We start from the raw sequence: 15,747 nt of genomic DNA, 5'->3' as shown, positions 1-15,747 counted from the left end.
TTAAAACCTTTCAATACTCTCCTTCCACTTTTCTATATACACACCTAAATATTTGACATAATCATAACTCGTAGACATAATCATGAAGAGTATTTTGCCATTGCGGGGGATATTGATGACTTTGTCTACTTGTTGACACGTTTTTGACCTCTGAAATAATAATAAGTCAAGCAAGCTTAATCTTCTGCCTTGGTAACCAGTCATATGGCATAGATATTAAGACATCACTTACTAATGAGTAGATCTGGCCACTCACTCACTCACTCACTGATGTTTTCTTCTAGGTGTAAATGCTCTCCTGGCTTTAATGGCCCCCGATGTCAAGGAACTCATCACTCCTTCGACGGCAGCAACTACGCCCTATACGACCCTCTGGAACAGTGTGAGTTCGGACGCACCAGCCTCTACATCATCACACTGGAAGAGAACGGACTCATCTTGTACAATGGACCTGTGGATGACTTTGCACCTGGCTCTGATGAACCAACAGATTTCATCTCCCTGGAGCTGAGTGGAGGCTACCCGAGACTGAGGATTGACCATGGATCTGGAACTCTGGAGGTGTATGTGGATGGCCGAGATGCTCACGGTATTGCAAAGATGCAGAAACTCAGTGATGGGAAGTGGCACAGGATTGACATTGTCCGAAATGGACGGGTATGTATTGCTTGCTTCTTCACATGTAGTGTAAGTTTTTACAGTTTTATAAATATATGCAAACCATTCACAGAATAGAGATGGATGTGTATTAAGAAATATTTTGTGTGAATGAAGCAATTTTTTATGACATCTTGAATGGCATTTAGAAGTGATACACATAAGGAAGAGAGTTTTTATGGATGTCAACTTCATTATTATGAGAAACACAATGTTTCAGAGTATTCATCAGGTGAATGAAGGTGTAAGGATATACTCTATTCACCTGATGAAGGAGTAAGGATATACTCTATTCACCTGATGAAGGAGTAAGGATATACTCTATTCACCTGATGAAGGAGTAAGGATATACTCTATTCACCTGATGAAGGAGTAAGGATATACTCTATTCACCTGATGAAGGAGTAAGGATATACTCTATTCACCTGATGAAGGAGTAAGGATATACTCTATTCACCTGATGAAGGTGTAAGGATATACTCTATTCACCTGATGAAGGAGTAAGGATATACTCTATTCACCTGATGAAGGAGTAAGGATATACTCTATTCACCTGATGAAGGAGTAAGGATATACTCTATTCACCTGATGAAGGAGTAAGGATATACTCTATTCACCTGATGAAGGAGTAAGGATATACTCTATTCACCTGATGAAGGAGTAAGGATATACTCTATTCACCTGATGAAGGAGTAAGGATATACTCTATTCACCTGATGAAGGAGTAAGGATATACTCTATTCACCTGATGAAGGAGTAAGGATATACTCTATTCACCTGATGAAGGTGTAAGGATATACTCTATTCACCTGATGAAGGTGTAAGGATATACTCTATTCACCTGATGAAGGAGTAAGGATATACTCTATTCACCTGATGAAGGAGTAAGGATATACTCTATTCACCTGATGAAGGAGTAAGGATATACTCTATTCACCTGATGAAGGAGTAAGGATATACTCTATTCACCTGATGAAGGTGTAAGGATATACTCTATTCACCTGATGAAGGAGTAAGGATATACTCTATTCACCTGATGAAGGAGTAAGGATATACTCTATTCACCTGATGAAGGTGTAAGGATATACTCTATTCACCTGATGAAGGTGTAAGGATATACTCTATTCACCTGATGAAGGAGTAAGGAACTCGGATAACTCGATATCTCGGTTGTCTCGATGTAATTTCTCGGTCCCGGCAAAATCCTTCATTATTTATCATTATTTGAACCCTTTGAACTCAATTGAACGCTATTGTGTTGTGGAGCTAAAACTGTCTGATTTCTTCACTTCGTTTGTGGAGTAAATCCAACTTTTGTATATTTCAAAATGGACACTATGACGAGATTACCATGTGTATTTGTGATCTCTGTGAGGACAAATAAATAATAGACATGCAATCTACTGTTTTCATTTGTTTTCTTTCATTTCTTTCATGTTGGTATTGTGATGATATGCCCAACTCGGATGTGTCAATATTCGGATACGTCAATATTTTTTCCTGGTCCCGTAAATATCGAAACAACGGTGTTCGACTGTACTCTATTCTCCTGATGAAAGAGTAAGGATATACTCTATTTATCTGATGGAGGAGTAAGGATATACTCTATTCACCTCATGAAGGAGTAAGGATATACTCCAAAACATTGTGTTCCTCATAATAACAAAGTTGACGTCCATAAAAACTCTCTTCCTTAATTTTTTATGTATCTTATGTTTTTCATCAGTTTCTGTTAAGTTAGGTTATACTTCTAATTTACATGCCTGTTGTAACTTTTCAGGATGTTGAGATGATCGTTGACCACTGTGAACGAGCCACATTGGGCCCCGGAGGTTCAGTCGAAGATGATAAGATGTGTCGTGCAGCTGGTACCACCCCAGGAGAAAATATTTACCTGAATGTGAACACACTGCTACAGCTAGGAGGCCGGTACTCCACCCCTAATAAACCCACTGGAATAATGCCCACCAAGTTTAATGGATGTGTCAAGAACCTGATGCACAACAGCATAGTGAGTTTCCCATAATGTGTTTCTTAAATATTGCAGAAGTCGATGATGTTGGAGGACCTTGCACGGCCCAAAAGTGGTAACAATATATCTGTTTCTAATAGGTGCTCAATTATGAGTGTTTAAACATTTTGATGGCCAGTTTGACTACTGACTGCCTGAACCTCATGTCGGACTAGAAAGTATCTGGATTTTCGTCACCCCTGATCCTTTATCTGTAATCGCCAATCTGCTGTGCAGAGTTGCATACTTTGAGCAAACCATGCAACCATGGGTATTAAATTCTTTTATTACCTACGAGGGCGAACATATCGGGGTTCATATTTTTCATATGATGCCCAAGGGCAAAATATCACTTTGTCATGGTGACGTGACATCATGAACAAGGCCATGACGTCACGTTTCTTCTGTGACGTTGCATTCTACATGCGGCGGCGGCGGGTAGCCAGCCTGTGTTTGAAAGTAGATTTGGTTGTATTTTCCTCAATTTGACGACTTTGGTAATAAACAGAATATTATATTCGTGCCTATATCATACTATGTTTACGACACTCGTGCCGATATATCGGTATATCCCTCGCTCTCGCTCGGAAAATACCAACATTTAGGCACTCTTGTCGTAAACATAGTATGACATGGGCACTCATATAATATCCACTTTCTTCACACCAATTGTATTTCTTGGGTGGGACAGGGTGTATTGATGCTTGTCCTCTTTGGTTTCACCAAGTAGTAAGTGTCCTGCCTCACTTCAGGCTTTCCTTGCTCGTTCAGTTGACATGCTGTTGTAATACTGGACCACTGTTAAGGAGCCATTAAACCCCACTCACTCACTCACTTGTTGCAGCTGTATGATCTGACAGTGCCAGGGAACCCGGGATACCCAGCAGGGGAAAACACATGCCGACGGGAAGATGTCATCTGTGACGAAAACAGCATCAATGGCCCCAAGTGTGGTGACAACGGCATCTGCGAGTCCACCTGGCAGCCCGATACCACCATCTGCATCTGCAAGCCAGGCTGGTTCGGAAACAAGTGTGAGACAGGTACAGTCTCCGGCAGGATTGAGCTTGTATATATAAACCAGGTTATAGCAGCACCAGGTGTATGCCAGACAGGTGTGAGATGAGATGTATGGGGCAACAGTGTTAGAATATATGAGGCAGCAATGTGACATGCATATGTGGGATGGATCTCTTTGGCTCCAGTGTATGATGGGATATACAGGGCTCCAGTGTATGATGGGATATACAGGGCTCCAGTGTATGATGGGATATACAGGGCTCCAGTCGGAGAAGGGATATACAGGGCTCCAGTGTATGATGGGATATACAGGGCTCCAGTCGGAGATGGGATATACAGGGCTCCAGTGTATGATGGGATATACAGGGCTCCAGTCGGAGAAGGGATATACAGGGCTCCAGTGTATGATGGGATATACAGGGCTCCAGTGTATGATGGGATATACAGGGCTCCAGTGTATGATGGGATATACAGGGCTCCAGTGAGAGATGGGATATACAGGGCTCCAGTGTATGATGGGATATACAGGGCTCCAGTGTATGATGGGATATACAGGGCTCCAGAGGGAGAAGGGATATACAGGGCTCCAGTGTATGATGGGATATACAGGGCTCCAGTGTATGATTGGATATACAGGGCTCCAGTGAGAGATGGGATATACAGTAGTGTTGGGAACTGGTTAAAATCTCCTAATTGATAATTGATTAATTACAACCGATCAATCATCGACAATAATTGGTTAGCATCAGTTATCAAATTTTCCTGTTTATGTTTGTTAATGCACCCAAAATAAAGAAAAAACATGTAGTTCTTTCGAGGGGGGTTCAAATTGCACACAATGCATTTTGCAAATTTTACATCTTTAAAGGATGACTAGTATATTAGGGACATTACTTTCCTGGACTCTTTAAGATAAATTCAATCATGACATGGATCGATCTCACAGTGCTTATGAAATGTAATAGACAAAACTAACCTTGGAAAATATTGTCAATGCAGACAAGTGTTCCAAAATTGTTTGTGTTAGATTATGAGAAAACATGATCGATTGCTTGGTCACTTAATCATTGTGACCAATCATAGATTATTTAAAGTAATCGGACCACCGCTAATATACAGGACACCAGTGTATCATGGGATATACAGTTCTCAAGTCGGAGAAGGGATATACAGGGCTTCAGTGGGAGAAGGGATATACCAGGCTCCAGTGTATGATGGGATATACAGGGCTCCAGTGTATGATGGGATATACAGGGCTCCAGTGGGAGAAGGGATATACAGGGCTCCAGTTGGAGAAGGGATATACAGGGCTCCAGTGGCAGATAGGATATACAGGGCTCCAGTGTATGATGGGATATACAGGGCTCCAGAGGGAGAAGGGATATACAGGGCTCCAGTGGGAGAAGGGATATACAGGGCTCCAGAGGGAGAAGGGATATACAGGGCTCCAGTGGGAGAAGGGATATACAGGGCTCCAGTGGGAGAAGGGATATACAGGGCTCCAGTCGGAGAAGGGATATACAGGGCTCCAGTGGGAGAAGGGATATACAGGGCTCCAGTGGGAGATGGGATATACAGGGCTCCAGTGTATGATGGGATATACAGGGCTCCAGAGGGAGAAGGGATATACAGGGCTCCAGTGGGAGAAGGGATATACAGGGCTCCAGTGGGAGAAGGGATATACAGGGCTCCAGTAGGAGAAGGGATATACAGGGCTTCAGTGGGAGAAGGGATATACAGGGCTCCAGTGGGAGAAGGGATATACAGGGCTTCAGTGGGAGAAGGGATCTACAGGCTCCAGTGGGAAAAGGGATATACAGGCTCCACTGGGAAAGGGGATATACAGGGCTCCAGTGGGAGAAGGGATATACAGGGCTTCAGTGGGAGAAGGGATCTACAGGCTCCAGTGGGAAAAGGGATATACAGGCTCCACTGGGAAAGGGGATATACAGGGCTCCAGTGGGAGAAGGGATATACAGGGCTTCAGAGGGAGATGGGATATACAGGGCTTCAGAGGGAGATGGGATATACAGGGCTTCAGAGGGAGATGGGATATACAGGGCTTCAGAGGGAGACGGGATATACAGGGCTTCAGAGGGAGATGGGATTTACAGGACTCCAGTGCTAGATGAAGGGGTGTGGTGGGCACAAGCATCTGTCAGTCTGGATACAATTTAGTGGAATTGAGTGTGCTTTAAGACTTACATGATCCAACTACATAATCTAAATCTTCTTTCACAGTGGCAACAACAAAAGATTTAGGGAAGGACAGTTTTATACAGTACCGACTCAAAGACCAGTTCTTCAATAATGTGAGTTCTCGAGTGATGAAGATGCAAATTCTGTTCCGGACTCGAGACCGAGATGGAGTTCTCTGGACCATTTCCACTTCTTCCGGAAGCATGACCACCACATTGCAGGTACATCAGTCTGCATACAATAACAATGAATCTAACTATTTTCACTGACCATAGTAACAGCTCATTCGAAGCAATTCATGGAGCCTCATGAGCTGCTCACAAGAGGTGACAACATAGTTCAGGTGGGGATACTCATTATCTTCCTCAGTTTAGGAGGGCACCAACTGGATGATCTCGTCCCAAACCACTTATTAATAGTCAACTTCATGTTACATCACTTAATCAGAATGGAACTGCCGTTTACCTTAACATATTAATGTTTTGGTCCTAGGTGTATTTGGCTTTTTGTATCCAGAATAGGTGTAAATGCAAAGATTGCTTTGTGCAAGTGGGCTCTATCGTGTTGCGTATATGTGTAAACATGCAATTTTTACAGATCGTGGATGGAATACTGACCTTGACCTACAACCTGGGCAATGGTATTCGTAACCTGGAGTTGTCCAGACGCGTTGTGAGTAACGGTCAGTGGCATACCGCCCAAGTGGAGCGTAATGGCCGCGAGTTTGTCCTGAAGATGGACAACATGGAAGGTGCCAACTATAACTTCACATATGGCTTCCCTGACGACAAGCAGGAACTCCACATGCACAACATGATGTTTGCTGGCGCCATCGTGTCATTCACCAACAGCCTTCCTGTCCTGGCATCCGATCTGCAAGACAGTAGGTCTTTTTTTTCATCACCATATGTGGAATTTGGCTTGACAGTTTATTCAAACCTATGACTATTTGTGTGATTAAAGTTTTAAGGCTGATTACTACAAGATGTAAATTTCAGGATTTAGACCTAAAGAATATTCTTCTGATTGTAAGGACGACGTGTCGTCAATGCACTACTATTTACAGGTCACTGTTACTGTATGTTTCTAGGTCTTTTACCACTGTTTTACTCATGCTTGTGGGTTTCACCAAACTGGTAAACATCTGAGACTGGTAAACACCTTGTGGTTAAAGCGTTCGCTCGTCATGCCGAAGACCTGGGTTCGGTTCCCCATGTGTGAAGCCATTTCTGGTGTCCCCACTATGATCTTGCTGGAATATTGCTAAAAGTGGTGTAACTCCATATTCATTCACTCACACTCACTCTAGATTGAAGGTAAAAAGCTTGAAGTAGATTGTGAACCATATGGCCTTTAATTCCAGCCTGCCTGCAAGATATCCGCCTCAACAACGAGTGGTTCCCTATGGAAGTGTCAGAACAGGCACTGAGCAAGGCTGCTGAGATTCAGAAGGTCAGCCATGTGACGGACGGCTGTGTACGAAACGACTGTGCCGGCGTAACCTGCCCCCCGGACAGAGTCTGTTACCCCCTCTGGGGGGATCTATGAGTGCAGGTAGGCAGAATTGTCATTTGGGGATAATTTCTTTATTTTAATTTCTTATTTGTTTCAAACTGATGAAGCACAGTTTGTTGTACAACTCAGTGCAGACTTTCATGCAAATCACCACAATGTAAGCAAAAATTCATGAAGAGCATTGAAACGTCTTTCTTTAAAACTAGGGGTGGTGGGGTGGCCTAGTGGTTTCAACATTCACTTGTCACCCCAAAGACCCTGGTTTGATTCACAGTATATCATGCCCATTTCCAGTGTCTCCCACCATGATATTTGTTGGACTGTTGCTAAAAGCATCATGAAATCGTATTCACACTCTTAACTCACTCTGCACACTTGTCATGTTCTTAAAACATCTAAAATGAAGCCTTATATATATATTTTTTAAATTAGAAACTAATTATTGACCATTATGTTACAACTAAGATATAAACCATTGTGGGCTTGTTAAAGTCTCTATCTGTCTAATCACAATCTTGTTACCTTATTCAGGAGAATGGGTCTATGCAGATAAGGAAAAAGGAAGTGTTTTAATGTGTAGTTACCACGGTGATTAGGATTATACAAGTTCTAATGTGCGTGTAGGCCACTTTACTATTGGTGTGAGTGATACGAGATTGTTCTGGTTGTAGAAGGGGCGGTGGGGTAGCCTACTGGCTAAAGTGTTAAGTCGTCACGCCGAAGACCCTGGTTCAATCCCCACATGGGTACAATGGTGTCCCCCTCTGTGACATTGCAGGAATATTGCTAAAAGTGGAGTAAAACTAAAACTCACTCACTCTAGTTGTAGAATCCTTTACAACCCACTTATGATGCTCGTAAGCCCACATGGATCTTAAAGATCAGGAACAGGAACAGAATGAATTATAAATGTAAATAAAACAAAACGTCCCATCTTTAAAACAGTTGTCAATACCTTTCAAACAGACGCATATATGTCCCATCTTTCAAACAGACTTAGAAACATCCAACCTTTCAAACATATGCCATAATGTCCCACCTTTCAAATAGACCTCAAAACATCCCACCTTTCAAACAGACTGTGGGGTGGTGGGGTAGTCTAGTGGTTAAAGTGTTTGCTCGTAACGTGGAAGACCATGTTCGATTCCCCACAATATGTGAAGCTCATGCATCACTGCATATTGCTGTGTATAAGGTAAGTTGTTCATTCCTAGAATTAAAGGAGTTTGAAAGGGGAGTCGCCTTATCCACGAAGTCAAAGATCCCACATTTTTTATCCAGCTGTATCACTTTCAGGTTGCACTAGTGATGTCAGCCCGGCGTCTGCTAGCCAGCCCACCACTGAGGTTTTTTAGTTGCAAAACTTCGCATTATCTCGCGGAATACCTGTATTTGTATGTGAACACCAATTGTATCTGAATTCCTTGTTCATGATATACATTCTGTGCAAATAAAGTTTTAAATTCGCCTCATCTCGATTGCCAAGCCAGCTGACTAGGTGAAAAAAGTCCATCTCCGTCGATGGAGGGCCAGCAGTAAGCATGAGCAGTATGATCACAAACTGATACAACTTGTATATAATTAGTATGAGTCAGGACAAGTAGAAAGGATATTTTATCCATAGTATACATTTGGATATATATTTCATTCAAATCATTGCTTTGTTATTATTGTTTGCATAAATAACTTCATAACTGTATGGTTGGATTGAAATATACTATGAAGTAGAAAAAAATGTAACCTATAATGAAATTACTTCTACTTACTGTAGGATGTTCCTGATCAGTTGCACATGGTACCCAACCGGTAAACCTGAAAGCGATTCCCTTTGTTTATGCATGTATTAACAAGAGTTGGAAAAGAAACATATCAGAGATTATTGAAAAACCAAGCTCATGCTCAACAAAATTAGGCTTGGTAAACTAACACATAGTTAACTGGTCACTGAATTGCAGAAAATAGGCTCCCTTTTCTAACTTAATTCAGCATTAATACTGTAGCTTGTTTTGCATCATGTTGACACACAAAGCGGCACCTTGTGCTAGAGTTCTCGGCGACCAAACATCATATAAAAGATACAACAGAAGAGAAACATTTTGTTCTTGGAAATGTAGGGATTGTATGGTATATGTAATGTGCTTCATTCACACTAATCATAGACAGGATATATAAATTGGCATTGATTTTAGAGGTTTTACAAGGGGGCAGTGTTACATTTGGGTCACTTTATAGACAACGATATACAGTACTACGTATTGTATTGTAGCTTGTGGTATAACCTTGTATCTGATGCCATGAGACTATATTAATCGTAGCTGTTGCATGTCATGCTATAGCAGTGTATGTATGGAACTCGGTAACATCACACGGGTTATGTTACTTACATGAACATGTACATCCAAGTAAATCTGCATTTTATTTCCACAGATGCCCCGAACACTTCGAGGAGATAGATGGCAGCTGCCAACGCATCAACTACTGCGCTGATCACCGATGTTTCGACGATGCCACCTGTGAGGAAGACTTGACCGAGGAGAAGAACTATGTGTGCAGGTGTTCCAGGGACTGGACTGGGGAGTTCTGTGAGCAGAGGCAACCTGCAGGACTACTTGCAGGAATCACCACTGGTGCCATTGTCGCCATTATTGTTTCCATCTTTGTGCTGCTTGGTGAGTGACAGTTTATTGGAAATGAAACAATTGGCAAAATATCTTGATGAAGTCCTTATTAGAAAGTAGTTGTAAATAGGACATGTGCCTTTGCTTGCTGATTGACAAATTGGAATGGCCAAAATATGTGACAGTGCTGGCTGTGTATCAACATACCTGATGTTACAAGTCTTCTGTAGCCTGCCACTTGTTTGCCCAACCCTAACTCAACTTACAGGCCACCTTGTGACAGCTGTATTATTATTCACTGCTGGGATTTGTGTCTCATCTCACCAAGACATCTGATGATATATATTTTGTTGTGGCCCCTCCGTGATGCTGGGACCCGTGAAGATCCGGGTTAGAATAGGTCCTCGGTAACCCATGCTTGTTGTAAGAGGCAACCAACGGGAACGGGTGGTCAGGCTTGCTGACTTGGTTGACACGTCATCATATCACAATTGCATGGATTGATGCTCATGCTGTTGATTATTGGGTTGTCTGCTCCAGACTTGATTATTTACAGATCACCCCCATATAGCTTGAATGTTGCTGAGTGTGGCTTTAAAGCACACACCAACCAACCAATCCATGATACAGCTGGAATGTTGCTAAAGGCAGCATGAAGCTAAACTCACTCACCCAGTCATTCACTCTTGTTGTTTCATTAAGGAATAACATGGCCTTACTCAGCTGTATTTAGTTCCTCATAATGAAGGAGTGTCTTTATCATTGATCATGCACCAGATGAAGGGACCAGAATAAGCCCTGAAACACTTGTAATAAAGAACTTGTTATCCATAATGATATTAATCCAGCTTCTCAGTTCTGTAAAGTCTCTCAATATGGTACTTTTTATGGTTTCAGTGTTGGCAGTTGCAATCATTCTGTTGGTGAAGTGTGGACGGCGCCCTAGCCCAGATGACAAGTACATTCTTGAGGTGGATCCAGAAGACGATATCCGTGAAAATGTCATCAACTACGATGAAGAGGGAGCAGGTACGAGGGCTTACAGCACTTACAGCTGACATATTGAAGTTCACTCTCCCCTCAAACCAGTTCTCTCATCTTTGAGTTGTGATCTATGTCTTTGAGTTCTGTTCTGTGTTTATGACCTTAGGTCTTACTTTCAGGAGAGGAAGACCATGATGCTTATGACATCCACCGACTCCGTAAGCCCGGATGCAGAATCTCTCCACAAGCCCCCACTGGACACCATGCCACGGAGGGAAATGCCCAGGAGAAGTGAGTTGTCTGCCCTTGCTACTTCAACATGCTGCTGCAGTTTTTGGTGGTGATACCGAATAGACAAAAGCATGAAAGTGTTGGGTTTTTTTACGAAACAACAACTTTTAGTGATTATTTAGCAGGTCACATGCTATCTTTACGCCATGATGATCAGGCACAATGAACTGGTCTGTCATTTTGTTATTCATAGGGGATATTTGGGTATTCACAATCATATATGTCCGTTGCCACGGTGTGGTATTGCTGTGACGGGGGATTCTACAACTGAATAGATCCCAAGTTCCATATGCTTATCTTCAGAGTTTACTAATCAGGATCAGTGTATCACCCAGCTGATTGTGTTCCATCATCTGCTTACAACTGAAGCTATGCTCATGCTATCGACCTCTTGATTACATGGCTCAGACCATTGTTGAAATAACCAACTCCAGCATTGAACTATCTGCTTCCAGCGAAGCTCTGCGATGTACAGCCAGATAATGCATATATATGTACATACAATAGAGAAACAATTGCTGCATATGTTTCAGATGCTCCTGGGGAGTCTCCAGATGTTGGCAACTTCATCGATGACAGATTAGTAGACGCAGATGACGATGATAATGCACCGCCTCACGATGCAGTGCGAGAGTTTGTGTACGAGGGTGAAGGGAGTGATGCTGGATCCCTCAGCTCGCTCAACACATCCTCCAGTATCAGTGAACAAGACTATGATTACCTCAATGACTGGGGTCCCAAGTTTGCCAAACTGGCAGACATGTACGGAGCAGGCATGGAGCCTGGAGAGGAGGATGTATAAAATGTGGATGTGTGTGACGACGCTTGAGAATACCCTCAGGGCACTGTACCCTATGCTGGAAACATGGAATCACATCTAATTAATGACTTTTGGTGGAGACTGTTCACCCAGGTTGCTTATAATGGAACAATATTATTGACGAACAGTGCATTAATTCCATCTGGGGAAGACTTCGCCGTTTGATTAGAGTGACGCATGAAGTTTCGTGACGAATGGATTTTAAAATTGCAACAAAATCTGGGCACACTCTTCCAAGACTTAGGTGGCCTTACATCGCAGAATATCATCATATGCCATGCCTATTAATTTTGCAAGCCTTTAGCTATTGAATGCTGTTCCTATTGAATGTTTTGCTTTTAAAAACATATAACCAGTTTTTGACACAGGTGCAGGATAACACTCGTTTCAGCTGTGAATATAATCCACAGTCCAATACAAATCTTGAAGCAGATGAGATCATCATTTTAGCTTTTGATACCAGCTTTTTACCAATAACACATCAGGTATTGTCTGTAGTCTCTATTGTTGCTTTCTGAGGGAATTTATCCTTGAAAAATGCTTTATATTTTTGTATTTGTGGTGTAATATATATATCTTCGACATCCAGCCTAGCTGGTCATGGTGTGAGCCACCATTGACGCTGTCACTTCTTGTTGCAGAGTGTGTGTCCAGTGACTTTTTATTTGTCTCAGTCTAGATTTTAGAGTACTTGGAAACAACTTAATAAAAAAGGCGGAAGGTGTATAGTGGGTAGTGTTTGCAGGTTATGCTCGATTTGATCTAAACTGGGATAATATATATACAGTTGCTATGTGCATTATTGTCCTCTATGTACATAATATACTTTATAGAACAAGCTGATTTCTGTAACCAGAATTTTGGAAATACTTCTTTCTTTCCAGGAAAGTATGCCTATCATTCAGATGAGAGGTTGGTATAACTCACTTTCCAAAATATCAGAAAACACCAGGTTTGACTGCCTTCCTGACCAGTCAGAAGTCAGCAGGTATAACCTGCTTTCCTGACCAATCAGAAGTCAGCAGTTATTACCTCCTTCTTTGACCAATCAGAAATTAGCTTGCATAATGTTTAGTGTAAGTAGCACAGGACTTCTCATCCCAGCTTTTGCTTTGGTCATTCATTTCAGCTCAATTTTGACAATCTTCCAAAATGTTCAAATTCATTTTCAAAACCTACAGAAATTGGTTCTCATCATTTCCATTTATGTTCATAAAATGTATTTTTCTAGAACACTACAAACATTCCCTACTATACAAACCCCTATCGATTTGTGATTCATGTTTTATATGTGTAACCTTCTCTTGTTGTGTACAAAGAAAACAGTTTAGGATCCATAGCCTAGAGGATTCCATTAATTATTGTATCTACTACCTGTGGTGTACAGAAACTCCCCTCTAGGGAACATTGAACTAGCATCATACTTGATTTTTGTATATAGTTATCCTCATTGTTCATCCAAGGGAAGCAAATGTAGACAGCTCAGTCCAGAGAGGCTTCATCCACAAACATAGGCTGGGCTATCATTTATCAAAGCAGAGGACCAAGGCAAATAAGGCAGGCTTGGAGAGGGCTGATGTTGTTCAGTGATGCTGTTGTATTGTAAGGGACAGTGATTTAGCCCAGTTGTCAAGTGTTCACTTGTTTCACTGTGGCTCTGGTTCTGTCCCTATGTTGGTACAATTTGTGAATCTGTCTACTTGTTCTTTGTGGATGTAGAATTAATAAGTACAATCTGACGAAAAACATGTTAAATGTTGAAGCAGTTATACTGATGTTTGTTGAAGTGAAATCTTAGGTGGTGTCAAAATGTTGTTTTCATTATGAGCGCAACATCGAGTGTCCCTCTTCAGCTGTCAGCCAATCAAGTTACATTTAGCTTTGTTGCAGTGAACATTTACCCGAGTACATCAGTTGAATGCTTCAGAATCGTGCTCATCATCTTCAACTGTTTTCCATTCTCGACTCAATAGAACAGGACAGTATGTGTAACGACTTCATAGGCCATGTTGGCACTGGTTACCATGACGATGGCCCTTGTGACGTTCTGAAACTGTCCACGTAGTTAGGGAACATCCACCTGTCATTGGGAACAAATCTGTCTACATTTGCTTCATCCATATAACTATGATTTGACATGTTCATTCATATTTAATCAAATAACATAATTTCATCTCACCTTAATTATGTGTGACATTAATCTGAGTGAAAGGATTTGAGTACTGTTGATTTCACTTCATTTGAATGATTGTGTCCATTTCTGATCAAACCAACAGTCATGTTATTGTAGAAATCTGTCTAGACATCAGGGGAGTGGTTTCCATGACAACTGCCAAGGTTTCTGAGTGGTTTCCCATGACAACGTTGTGACAAAACACTTGTGAACAGATTTCACAAGGTTCCTTACAAATGAGGTTGCATTCTGTTGCCATGACAACTGTTAAAAACCATTCAGTTTCCTTGACAATGTTGTGGATCATCAGCACCCTCGTCGCTCCATATGTAGTTGTTTGTTATTTCTGTGATTATAGATCAGATTAACCTTAATTGCACCTCATTGTAGACGTTATGGTAACTATCGGAGATGTGTAATTATAATGTACATACCTACAGGCTTCTATTGGTAGTGATGACAAGCAAATAAGTGTCATGACCTACATCATGATATGTCTCTGTGATATTGGCACGGTTAATCTATTGCGACAAGGGTCAGCGAGACAGTTGCCAGGATGTCACTTCCATCCTTTACGAAGCAGGGTTACCTCCTAAATAATCACAAACTTTCCATGAAAATATATTTTTAAATGGATATTTCCCAATGTAGTTATTCTTGAAAAAATTCATTCTTTTGAACTTAAGTTGGAAAGTTTTTAAGATGTAAAGACTTGTAAATACAATTAAGCAAGATTATCTTTCAGTTGACCTGTGTTAGTCTTTTGAAATTTGGTTTAATATCCTTGTGAAAAACTTGTGTGACAGTATCTTGGCACCATCTCGCTGTATCAGCTGCCGATCTGAATTTAGTGGCAGTTGCTATGACGACGTGAAACATATCAGCTGACGGTGCTGCAGTAAGGTGCCAACAATGGCCAGACTAACACCCTGGTCACGCTAGCCCAGGCCATGCATGACCCATCTCAAACCATGGACAGCACTCATCGTGATGGTCAGCATCACCCGAGGACACATCTATAGTGTCTAAAGCATCATTAAGGAATAAATCACTTTTCATAATTAATTCTGGACCTGTCTGACCATGGTTTGAAAGGGTCAGTGTTTAGTCCCCAATATCAATATTTAATATTCTTAAATGACTATTTTGTATGATAAAACATCGTGACACATAACAATTGTTGGTTGTGAAAGCATGATCATTTGACCTCACACAGGTCAGTCAGGATCATACATTCATTAAGTCATCATTTTTTTTCAATTTTGAATAAAAATGAGGATCAATTAATATGTCATTTGTTTGTTTTCTCTATCAAACAAGAGGTGAGAGTAGATCAAACAAGAGGTGAGAGTAGACCAAAGAAAGATCTGAAGACATTGTTCAGCTGCCTGTGATGATAGTCGACCAAAGAAAGACCAAAAGACATTGTCCATTTGCCATTGATACATCATAAAGATAC

General features: G+C 41.4%; 1 protein-coding gene across 1 annotated transcript in view; it reads left to right on the top strand.

The window, feature by feature from the left end:
* The window catches only part of LOC124272554 (neural-cadherin-like), a 72,020-nt gene extending 56,443 nt beyond the window's left edge, over positions 1 to 15,577 (top strand). The window contains 11 exon segments of the mRNA XM_046707767.1: positions 285 to 657; positions 2,438 to 2,668; positions 3,513 to 3,711; positions 5,930 to 6,108; positions 6,485 to 6,770; positions 7,251 to 7,410; positions 7,412 to 7,441; positions 9,830 to 10,071; positions 10,918 to 11,049; positions 11,184 to 11,295; positions 11,803 to 15,577. Of these exon segments, the coding sequence (XP_046563723.1) occupies positions 285 to 657; positions 2,438 to 2,668; positions 3,513 to 3,711; positions 5,930 to 6,108; positions 6,485 to 6,770; positions 7,251 to 7,410; positions 7,412 to 7,441; positions 9,830 to 10,071; positions 10,918 to 11,049; positions 11,184 to 11,295; positions 11,803 to 12,097 (2,239 nt within the window). The 3' untranslated portion in view covers positions 12,098 to 15,577.
* Positions 15,578 to 15,747: the final 170 nt, after the last annotated feature.

Source organism: Haliotis rubra, unplaced genomic scaffold (genome assembly GCF_003918875.1).
Source record: "Haliotis rubra isolate DU_JTF1 unplaced genomic scaffold, ASM391887v1 Scf103, whole genome shotgun sequence".
NCBI classification, from domain to species: Eukaryota; Metazoa; Mollusca; class Gastropoda; order Lepetellida; family Haliotidae; genus Haliotis; species Haliotis rubra.
Note: the sequence above shows the minus strand (reverse complement) of the source record. Positions and strands in the feature narration are given on the sequence as shown.